A 12,044-nucleotide genomic window follows, 5' to 3' on the forward strand; every position below is an offset into this window, starting at 1 on the left:
CGTAAATTCTTTTTCTTATAGTTCCGTATTGGGAGACCCAGCACCCTCCCTGTTGCCTGTTGGCAGTTTCTTGTTCCGTGTGTTATCACCGGCTGTTGTCGTGGACAGAGTCTCCGGTTGTTCCGGTTCTTACTCGGTTCTACTTGTGGGTGGCTATTCTCCTTCAGCTTTTGCACTAAACTGGCTAGGACTGGCTACCAGGGGGTGTATAAGCTCAGAGGGAGGAGCTACACTTTTAAGTGTAGTACTTTGTGTGTCCTCCGGAGGCAGAAGCTAAACACCCGTGGTCATGGTCTGGGTCTCCCAATACGGAACTATAAGAAAAAGAATTTACGGTAAATAACAAAATTCTCTTTATTACCACTTTCTAAATATATTAGCCAATTCTGAGCAGACCGCTCCCATCTTAAAGGGAACCTGTCACTTAGAATATGCGTTCTAACCTATCAGCAGACGCATGTGTGCCCTAATTATACCTCCCTACCCATCCTTGTGTTGTAAAATTGTATAATATGAAAGTAATAAAAAACGTTTTATTACCTTCATATTTCCTATGTAAATTAGAGAGCCGCTGGCCACATGGGTGGCACCTTGCCCTATGGACGTCTGCATACTTTCCGTTGTATCACGCCCCTGTGGGCGTGATACCATGGAGTCACATGAGCGACGTCCCCGTCGCTCATTCTATCCTGCGCGCATTTATACTTACCATTGTGACAGGCTTCTCATCCGGGTTCTCCTTGTCAGTTTCATATGCGCAGTGCGCGTCTGAAGCCAGCGCGTGAACACCCAGAAAAGAAGCCTGCCACAATGCGCGCAGGATAGAATGAGCGACCGGGCTCAATGCCGGCGAGTGTGTATGACGTAGGAGGTGTCGTGCACCGCGGCTTCAGAATAAGGAAGACCAAGATGGCCGAAAGGGAAGGCGCTGGCACCGGAGCGACCGTTAGGATTTAAAGGGAACCTGTCACCAGTTTTTCTAACGGTCGCTCCGGTGCCAGCGCCTCCCCTTTCAGCCATCTTGGTCTTCCTTATTCTGAAGCCGCGGTGCACGACACCTCCTACGTCATACACACTCGCCGGCATTGAGGCACTGCGCAGGCGCACTTTGATCTGCCCTGCTTAGGGCAGATCAAAGTATTGTAGCGTGCCTCACGGGACTGGCGAGTGTGTATGACATAGAACGCGTCATGCACCCAGGCTTCAGAATAAGGAAGACCAAGATGGCCGAAAGGGGAGGCGCTGGCACCCGAGCGACCGTTAGAAAAACTGGTGACAGGTTCCCTTTAAATCCTATGTGGACAGTCATCTGTAGAACTATTCAAATTGAACTTTCCATATTAATCCTTTGGAATAAATTATCTTTTGTTGAGCTTTTATTTTCATGTTTTGGGAGGTTTAGTCTGTACTGAAGAGTAGAGATTTGTACAATTGTTCATTAGGTCTACCCAATTCAGACCAATATGTCAAGCTGGAGGAGGAACGAAGAACCAAACAGCGCCAGGAGAAGGATCGGAAAAGAAAGAAGGAAAAAGACAAGAATAGTGGGAAGACTCGGCGACACAAGTCTGTTCACACGGAGAGTGATGAGGACATTGCCCCTGCTCACCATGTGGACATCGTTACAGAGGAGATGCCTGAGGTTGGTTAGTTTGTTATCCAGCACACAGCACTAGGGCTCTTGCACACGAGTGTATAAATTGGGCAAGTGGAATGCCATAAAAAATGGCAGCATGATGCGATTGTCATCGAGTCTCCCATCACTCGCACAAGTCTGTGTGCATGGGATATATCAGACTGTGCTGATGACATCCGATCATCCCTCCTTCTCTGATCACAGTATAATAACACTCGGCTCACGTTCACAGCAGAGTTTGAGCCAAAAGTCATTGGTATATCACATCCGATGCCCTTGCATGAGAACACACGCCCGTGGGACCCCGGCCTTAGGAACCTATGCTTTATAGAGGACATACACAAAACAACACTTTCTGGGCTTTTGTACACTGATGATTTTTGTCAAGTTTATAAAATATAACCCCATAATGCTAGTTAATATTACTGAGGTGTGAACCTTGTTTTGTGTGCTTGTCTGTATTTTACCTATGTGTGAATGGGGAATTAGTACGTATAGGGTGTGTCAAGTTTAAAATGAAAATGAAAAGTCTTGTGATTCTACCTAATCTGAATATATAGAACTTGCCCCCAGTTTTTTTTTTTTTTTTTTTTTTCCCCGTGGTGTTCTGGTCTTCTACTATTGTCCTCTTCCATTGTGTGTTGAACTCGGGAGAGCGTTTCCCATGTTGCTCATAATGTGTGAAGGGGCAAAGCTGACTAGCTCAATGAGAATTTAAAGGGAACCTGTCAGGTGCAAGATGCGCCAAGTACCACGAGCAGCTCTGGGTGTATATTGCTATCCCCTGCCTACTACTCCCTGTATACACTAGAATAGATAGAGATCTATAGAAAAGAAGGGAATTTTGTTGCTTACCGTAAATTCCTTTTCTTCTAGCTCCTATTGGGAGACCCAGACGATTGGGTGTATAGCTACTGCCTCCGGAGGCCACACAAAGCATTACACTAAAAAGTGTAAGGCCCCTCCCCTTCTGGCTATACACCCCCAGTGGGATCACTGGCTCACCAGTTTTAGTGCAAAAGCAAGAAGGAGGAAAGCCAATAACTGGTTTAAACAAATTCACTCCGAGTAATATCGGAGAACTGAAAAACCGTTCAACATGAACAACATGTGTAACCGAAACAACCCAAAAATCCCGAAGGACAACAGGGCGGGTGCTGGGTCTCCCAATAGGAGCTAGAAGAAAAGGAATTTACGGTAAGCAACAAAATTCCCTTCTTCTTCGTCGCTCCATTGGGAGACCCAGACGATTGGGACGTCCAAAAGCTGTCCCTGGGTGGGTAAAGAAATACCTCATGTTAGAGCTGCGAAGACAGCCCTCCCCTACGGGGAGGCAACTGCCGCCTGCAGGACTCTTCTACCTAGGCTGGCGTCCGCCGAAGCATAGGTATGCACCTGATAATGTTTGGTGAAAGTGTGCAGACTCGACCAGGTAGCTGCCTGGCACACCTGTTGAGCCGTAGCCTGGTGTCGTAATGCCCAGGATGCACCCACGGCTCTGGTTGAATGGGCCTTCAGCCCTGATGGAACCGGAAGCCCAGCAGAACGGTAGGCTTCAAGAATTGGTTCTTTGATCCATCGAGCCAGGGCGGCCTTAGAAGCCTGCGACCTTTTGCGCTGACCAGCGACAAGGACAAAGAGTGCATCCGAACGGCGCAAGGGCGCCGTGCGGGAAATGTAGATTCTGAGTGCTCTCACCAGATCTAACAAATGTAAATCGTTCTCATAGCGATGAACTGCATGAGGACAAAACGAAGGCAAGGAGATATCCTGATTAAAATGAAAAGAGGATACCACCTTCGGGAGAAACTCCTGAATGGGGCGCAGCACTACCTTGTCCTGGTGGAAGACCAGGAAGGGAGTCTTGGATGACAGCGCTGCCAGCTCAGACACTCTCCGAAGAGATGTGATCGCTACCAGAAAAGCCACTTTCTGGGATAGTCTAGAAAGTGAAACCTCCCTCAGAGGCTCGAAGGGCGGCTTCTGGAGGGCAACTAGTACCCTGTTCAGATCCCATGGATCTAACGGCCGCTTGTACGGGGGAACGATATGGCAAACCCCCTGTAGGAACGTGCGCACCTTAGGAAGGCGTGCCAAACGCCTCTGAAAAAAGACGGATAGCGCCGATACCTGACCTTTAAGGGAGCCGAGCGCCAAACCTTTTTCTAACCCAGATTGCAGGAAGAAAGAAAGGTAGGCAATGCAAATGGCCAGGGAGACACTCCCTGAGCAGAGCACCAGGATAAGAATATCCTCCACGTTCTGTGGTTCTTAGCGGACGTGGGCTTCCTAGCCTGTCTCATGGTGGCAACGACCCCGTGGAATAATCCTGAAGACGCTAGGATCCAGGACTCAAAGGCCACACAGTCAGGTTCAGGGCCGCAGAATTCCGATGGAAAAATGGCCCTTGGGACAGTAAGTCTAGTCGGTCTGGTAGTGCCCACGGTTGGCCGACCGTGAGCTGCCACAGATCCGGATACCACGCCCTCCTCGGCCAGTCTGGGGCGACGAGTATGGCGCGGCTGCAATCGGATCTGATCTTGCGTAGCACTCTGGGCAAGAGTGCCAGAGGTGGAAACACATAAGGGAGCCGGAACTGCGACCAATCTTGCACTAGGGCGTCTGCCGCCAGCGCTCTTTGATCGCGAGACCGTGCCATGAAGGTTGGGACCTTGTTGTTGTGCCGGGACGCCATTAGGTCGACGTCCGGCCTTCCCCAGCGGCGACAGATTTCCTGAAACACGTCCGGGTGAAGGGACCATTCCCCTGCGTCCATGCCCTGGCGACTGAGGAAGTCTGCCTCCCAGTTTTCTACGCCGGGGATGTGAACTGCGGATATGGTGGAGGCCGTGGCCTCCACCCACATCAGAATCCGCCGGACTTCCTGGAAGGCTTGCCGACTGCGTGTCCCTCCTAGGTGATTGATGTATGCCACCGCTGTGGAGTTGTCCGACTGAATTCGGATCTGCTTTCTTTCCAGCCACTGCTGGAAGGCTAGTAGGGCAAGATACACTGCTCTGATTACCAGAACATTGATCTGAAGGGTGGACTCCTGCTGAGTCCACGTACCCTGAGCCCTGTGGTGGAGAAAAACCGCTCCCCACCCTGACAGACTCGCGTCTGTCGTGACCACCGCTCAAGACGGTGGTAGGAAGGATCTTCCCTGTGATAATGAGGTGGGAAGAAGCCACCATTGCAGAGAGTCCTTGCCGTCTGTGAAAGGGATACTTTACTGTTCAGGGATGTTGACTTCCCGTCCCATTGGCGGAGAATGTCCCATTGAAGTGGACGCAGATGAAACTGCGCAAACGGAACCGCCTCCATTGCCGCCACCATCTTCCCGAGGAAGTGCATGAGGCGTCTTAAGGAGTGCGACTGACCTTGAAGGAGAGTCTGCACCCCAGTCTGTAGTGACCGCTGCTTGTCCAGCGGAAGCTTCACTACCGCTGAGAGGATATGAAACTCCATGCCAAGATACGTTAGTGATTGGATCGTGACAGATTTGACTTTGAGAAGGTGATGATCCACCCGAACGTCTGGAGAGTCTCCAGCGCAACATTCAGGCTGAGTTGGCATGCCTCTTGAGAGGGTGCCTTGACAAGTAGATCGTCCAAGTAAGGGATCACATCCCTGTGAGTGCAAGACTGCTACCACTGCCGTCATGACCTTGGCGAACACCCGTGGGGCTGTCGCCAGCCCGAATGGCAGAGCTACGAACTGAAGATGGTCGTTTCCTATCACGAGACGTAGAAAAATATTGGTGCTCTGTAGCAATCGGCACGTGGAGATAAGCATCTTTGATGTCTATTGATGCTAGGAAATTTCCTTGAGACATTGAGGCAATGACGGAGCGGAGGGTATCATCCGGAACCGCCTGGCCTCCACGTGCTTGTTGAGCAGTTTTTGGTCCAGAACGGAACGGAAAGAGCCATCCTTTTTTGGCACCACAACCAGATTGGAGGAAAACCGTGTCTTGTTCCTGAAGAGGAACCGGGATTACCACTCCTTCTGCCTGCAGAAGAGCATCTGCTCGGTGGGGAGGTGGGGACGTTCTGAAGAATCGAGTCGGAGGACGAGACCAGAACTCTGTCCTGTGCACGTGGGCACACTGTCCCTCACCCACCGGTCTGTGACCTGTGGCAGCTAAATGTCGCCAAAGGCGAGCGAGTCTGCCATCAACCGCGGATGCGGAGAGATAAGAGAGCTGAGAGTCATGAGGAGACCGCCTTGGTAGCGGTTCCTCCGGCTGCCTTCCTTGGGCGTGATTGAGCCCGGCCGGAAGCTGAGCCCCTCTGAGGCTTTTCAGCCCTTTTGGACGAGGACAATTGGGACCTGCCCGAGCCTGGGAAGGACCGAAACCTCGACTGTCCTTCCAGGACAGCATTAATAGGGTAAGTCGCAATGCAGACATTGCGAGGTTAAGGACACCACCTGCGGCACGGATGTACATGTGCTCAAGACCAGCTGCGCAAGAACAGCTGAAAAGCTTAGGGTGCCCATACGGCTGTGAATGCCGGAGCAACCGACATGCCGATAGCCTCATAGACAGATTTCAACCAGAGTCCATCTGTCTGTCAATGGCATCTGTAAGTGAAGTCCCATCTCCACTGCAACTATGGCTCTAGCCGCAAGCCTGGAGATTGGAGAATCCACCTTTGGACCCTGGGTCCAACGCTTGACCACGTCAGGGGGAAAATGATAACGTGTATCCTTAATACGTTTGGAGAAAACGCTTATCTGGGAAGCGTGGTGTTCCTGGACTGCTTCTCTGAAGTCAGCGTGGCCAGAACAATACTCAATATACGTTTGAGCTACTGAAATGGGACTTCTCCTGCTGTGAAGCTGACTCCTCCGCTGGGGGAGCTGAGGGAGAAAAGATCCAACATTCCATTGATGGACGCTATAGGATCATTCCTTATGGCGTCACCATCCGGTGTATCCGGAGTGAGAGCGGTGTCAGGATCAAAGTCCTGATGAGCTACGTCTGCCTCATCATACAGAGAGCCTCTTGGGACCCCCCCCGGAGCACCGATTTTATTCCAAATGAGGGTGGCCAGGGAGCAATGATCCAGATTGCCCATGGCCTGTCCGGACTGCAAGTCTCTATCCCATTGCAACTCCGTCCCTGTCCATGGACAGGGTTGAGAGGTGGTTCTTTTGGCCACGTCAAGTAGAGACCCCGGCTGACCAAGTGCTACAGGGGAGCATTGCACACAATGGGGTTCAGTGCCGTGGAACAGTATCACATGCAGTAAAAACAGCATCTAAAGCCTGTGTAGCTTATATGCTGCTGCCGACTTATAGAGCCAAGAATGGCGACCGTACAGTGCAATGTATAGCATACAAGCATAAAGTACAAATGAACACAGCAGCACATGCAATACAAGCAGCATAGAAAGCCTGCTTTTCTGCTGCTGTAGACTAGCCATCTAGGGGAATATAGCCCAGAATAGCGACCATACAGTGCAATGTATAGCATACAAGCATAAGTACAAATGAACACTGCAACACCTGCAATACAAGCAGCATAGAAAAAAACCTGTGCCTCAGCACCCTTGCTTTTCTGCTGCTGTAGTCTAGCCATTCTATGGCGAATATAGCCAAGACTAGCGACCGTACAGTGCAGTGTATAGCAAACAAGCATAAATACACATGAACACTTCAGTACGTGCAATACCCGCAGCCTAGAAAGCCTGTGCCTTAGCACCCATGCTTTCCTGCTGCTGATGTGTCGCCATCTAAGAGGGCATATAGCCAAAAATAGCGACCTATGCAGTGTAAGCACAAAAGACAAATGGACAAAACTGCGGTATTTAGTGTCAGCACTTCAGGTGCCTCTTACCGCCCGCCTATAAGCGGGTGTGTGGTCGCCCTAGTCCTGTGCCTGGTTGCCCAGAGTCCGAGTGTCGCCATCTAAGATCAGCTCGGACTGCAGGAATGGCTGCCGGCGTCCTTCTCCAGCTCGTGTGAGTAGGGGCGGGCCGTGGGCGTGCCCCAAGTCAGAGCGGGAAACCGGCGTCCCACAGTGTCCAGTGAGAGGGCTGGAGCATGTAAATAAGGCTCCAGCCCTCGGCGCTGCTGATTGTACAGCGTCTCTCCCCTACCCTGATTGACAGGGTGGGGGTGGGAACGAAGCGGAGCTAGGCCGCAAAAGCCGGGGACTGGATTTATAAGCGCCGCCGCCGTAAAAGCGCGGTCGGCGCTAAGTCCCCGGCGCACTACAAGTCCCAGCCGCGCCGCCGCTCCCGGAGCGTCCGGCGCGGTAGTTCCCAATAAATAAAGTCACTCAGCTAGGCTGCAGTGACTGTAACCCTTTACTGTCCCCGGCGCACTAGCACACCCAGCAAGTCTGGAGTGTGCTGTGCCTGTGTGTACGGGGACACAGAGTACCTGAATGGTGCAGGGCCATGTCCCTGAACGGCACTCCCGCTCCACATCCAGCAGGTTCAATGGGTCTGTGGATGGAGCCCGGCCTCAGGGCTTTGGGGCCGGCAAGATCCCACTTCCTCAGAGCCCCTCAGGGGGATGGGGAAGGAAAACAGCATGTGGGCTCCAGCCGCCGTACCAGCAATAGGTACCTCAACCTTACAAACCACCAGTGGGGTGAGAAGGGAGCATGCTGGGGGCCCCATATGGGCCCTCTTTTCTTCCATCCGATATAGTCAGCAGCTACTGCTGACTAAACAGTGGAGCTATGCGTGGATGTCTGACCTCCTTCGCACAAAGCCGAAAACTGGTGAGCCAGTGATCCCACTGGGGGTGTATAGCCAGAAGGGGAGGGGCCTTACACTTTTTAGTGTAATGCTTTGTGTGGCCTCCGGAGGCAGTAGCTATACACCCAATCGTCTGGGTCTCCCAATGGAGCGACGAAGAAAGGATTTCTAAAGATCTTTTATCGTATGCTAAGGAGGCCAGTAACTAGTTGCAAGGGCATTATTTCCCTTGACTGGTCCACCCGCTAAGCATGGTAGCACACCCACAGTAGCATGCTAACATGCTATTCAATGCCCATTGCCCAGCGTCATAATCGGTGGTGATGCGTGTACCTGCGTCCGTTGTCTCCGCTTCAGACGCCGGGTTTAGGGTCAGTGTGTATGATCAGAAGTTCTCGCTTTTCCAGTCATGTGCACTAATTTTCTCTGAAGTCAGGACATTTACACCCGGCTTCATAGTGCGCATGACCGGAAGTGCCCGGACGTCTGATCATGCACACTGACCTGAACCCGGCGTCTGACGCAGTGACAACGGACACAGGTACGCGCATCACCACTGATGATGCTGGGCAATGGGGATTTCCCAGGATGAGTATGGGTACGTAGTTACCAAATGTATGGAGTTTTCAATTTTATTTTTTGTGGTAAAAAAAAAAAATTCTAATGTTTTAAAAAAAATTGTTGTCACCATTTTTCGTGACTCCTAAAATTTAAATTTTTTGTTATCTGGGGCTGTGAGATTTTGTTTTAGGTCCCTTACCTGACGTTTTTATGGATACCTTTTTGGATTAAAAGACACACTTTCCCCCCCAAAAAATTTGGGATTAAAATGAGGAGTGCATGTTAAAATCCGAATGTAGGTGGAGAATTGGTGCTGTGTGGGCTGCCATGCAGGCGGCTGGCTGGCTGTGCGGGCGACTGACTGGCTGGCTGTGCGGGCGGGCGGCTGACTGGCTGGCTGTGCGGGCGGGCGGCTGACTGGCTGGCTGTGCGGGCGGGCGGCTGACTGGCTGGCTGTGCGGGCGGGCGTTTGACTGGCTGGCTGTGCGGGCGGGCGTTTGACTGGCTGGCTGTGCGGGCGGCTGACTGGCTGGCTGTGCGGGCGGGCGGCTGACTGGCTGGCTGTGCGGGCGGGCGGCTGACTGGCTGGCTGTGCGGGCGGGCGGCTGACTGGCTGGCTGTGCGGGCGGGCGGCTGACTGGCTGGCTGTGCGGGCGGGCGGCTGACTGGCTGGCTGTGCGGGCGGCTGACTGGCTGGCTGTGCGGGTGGCTGGTTGGCTGGCTGGGCGGGTGGCTGGCTGTGCGGGTGGCTGGCTGGGCGGGTGGCTGGCTGGCTGGGCGGGTGGCTGGCTGGCTGCCTGGGCGGGTGGCTGGCTGTGCGGGTGGCTGGCTGGCTGGGCGGGTGGCTGGCTGGCTGGGCGGGTGGCTGGCTGGCTGGGCGGGTGGCTGGCTGGCTGGCTGGCCGGGTGGCTGGCCGGGTGGCTGGGCGGGTGGCTGGGCGGGTGGCTGGGCGGGTGGCTGGGCGGGTGGCTGGCTGGGCGTGTGGCTGGGTGGGTGGGCGGCTGGCTGGCTAGCTGTGCGGGCGGCTGGCTGGCTGTGCGGGCTGGCTGGCTGGCTGTGCGGGTGGCTGGCTGGCTGTTCGGGTGGCTGGCTGGCTGGCTGTGCGGGCGGCTGGTTGGCTGACTGTGAGGGCGGGTGGCTGGCTGTGTGTGAGGGCGGCGGGCTGTGTGTGAGGGCGGCGGGCTGTGTGTGAGGGCGGCGGGCTGTGTGTGAGGGCGGCGGGCTGTGTGTGAGGGCGGCGGGCTGTGTGTGAGGGCGGCGGGCTGTGTGTGAGGGCGGCGGGCTGTGTGTGAGGGCGGCGGGCTGTGTGTGAGGGCGGCGGGCTGTGTGTGAGGGCGGCGGGCTGTGTGTGAGGGCGGCGGGCTGTGTGTGAGGGCGGCGGGCTGTGTGAAGCAGGGTGGTGCGGTGGGTGTCCCAGATACTCTGGCTTCAAATAATGGCACCTGGAGTCGGCAAGTGCGCAGCTGGAGCTCTCTGCTCAAGATCTTATCTGCGCACACGCCAACTCTGAGCGCCATTTTTTTTTAAGCCCCCACTGCCCACAGAGCATCTGGGACACTCTCTGCACAACTCTGCTCTACACAGCCTGACTGCTATCATCACAGTCCCCTCCGCTGCCAACACAACCCCCTCCAGCATCGTCCCTGCCTCCTGTGACCCTGCTCCAGCACCGCTGCCGCCCCCCCTCCGGTAAGACATCACCAGAGTATAAGACCCCCCACCCCCTTTTATTTTTTTTTTTCTTTACCTTTTTCATCTCTGAATTTGGGGTGCGTCTTATAGATCAAAAAATATGGTAGACAGTAACATTTTGAACATTTCTTATTGCATTTTCTTGCAATGTTACAGCACCCAGATGACGTAATTCTGACCGTTACTGATCAGATGAATTTATTTAATATTGTATATTGTGATAGATTAAACCTTTCCTTATGCTGTAATACCAAATGTGTATTTTTTTTAAATTGGTTATTTTTAAGGTGGTGATTTGAACATTTTTTATTTTTTTTTTTTTACTTTCATTCTCCCCCCCCCTTCCCCCCAATATTTTTAAAATCTTTCTTTTTTTTTTTTTTTTTACTTTATTTAATAGTCTCTTTAGGAGACTTGAAACTGCAACCTTCTGATCGCCTGTGCCATACACAGCAATGCATCAGCACTGCGCAGTATTGCCATAATCACAATCTCTTATGACTGCTGTTCACAGGGGGATCATGTTGACAGGTATAGGGGTCTTCAGCAGACCCCTGGCCTTCATGACGAGCCGTCAGTGCTTCATGATCACATCTAATGCACTGCTCTGCATAGTACAAATGATCAGATTATCACACCTTCAAGTCCCCTATATGGGGACTAATAAAAAAAAATAAACTTTAAATCACCACTTTTGCCCCCATTAAGAGTAAAATAAAACAGAACAAAAAGAAACCTTTGGCATTGCTGCCTTCAGAAATGTCTGATCTGTCAAAATATGAAGTAATCAGATGGTTAAACCGTCGTAAAAACGATCAAAACACCAGAATTATTGTTTTTATTCGGTAAAATAAGAACCGATCAAAACATCGTTCTGTGCACAGAAAATAAGCCCTCACACCACCCCAGATCCCAAAATATTAAAACTGTATCATGGAAAATGTCGACACAAGAATTTTTATTTTCTTTGTCGCTCCATTGGGAGACCCAGACAATTGGGTGTATAGCTTCTGCCTCCGGAGGCCACACAAAGTATTACACTTTAAAAAGTGTAACCCCTCCCCTCTGCCTATACACCCTCCCGTGCATCACGGGCTCCTCAGTTTTATGCTTTGTATGGAAGGAGGCACACATCCACTCATGCATTCTCAGATTAGTTATATCGGTTGGAAGAAAAGAGGACCCCCACGGGGTCCCCGGCATGTTCCCTTCTCACCCCACTATGTCGGCGGTGCTGTTAAGGTTGAGGTACCCATTGCGGGTACAAAGGCCGGAGCCTCATGCCGTTTTCCTTCACCATCCCTTAGTGGCTCTGGGAGAAGTGGGATCCTGACCGGTCATCCATTCACTGGGACCGGGCTCCCTCCGCAGCCCCTGTGGGAATCTGCTGGACAGGAGTCTATTCATCCTCAGGGATCGGGCCCTGCATCTATAAGGTACTC

At 52.5% G+C, this 12,044-nt stretch overlaps 1 protein-coding gene across 2 annotated transcripts in view; it reads left to right on the forward strand.

Moving 5' to 3' along the window:
• Window positions 1-12,044, forward strand: part of AP3D1 (adaptor related protein complex 3 subunit delta 1) — a 240,225-nt gene that overhangs the window by 155,731 nt on the left and 72,450 nt on the right. Inside the window, exon 20 of one of the 2 annotated variants that reach the window (XM_075352591.1) lies at window positions 1,443-1,642. In XM_075352591.1, the coding sequence (XP_075208706.1) occupies window positions 1,443-1,642 (200 nt within the window). The remainder of the gene's footprint in view (window positions 1-1,442; window positions 1,643-12,044) is intronic. The other variant, XM_075352592.1, reaches the window with a different exon arrangement.

Source organism: Anomaloglossus baeobatrachus, chromosome 1, assembly GCF_048569485.1.
Source record: "Anomaloglossus baeobatrachus isolate aAnoBae1 chromosome 1, aAnoBae1.hap1, whole genome shotgun sequence".
NCBI classification, from domain to species: Eukaryota; Metazoa; Chordata; class Amphibia; order Anura; family Aromobatidae; genus Anomaloglossus; species Anomaloglossus baeobatrachus.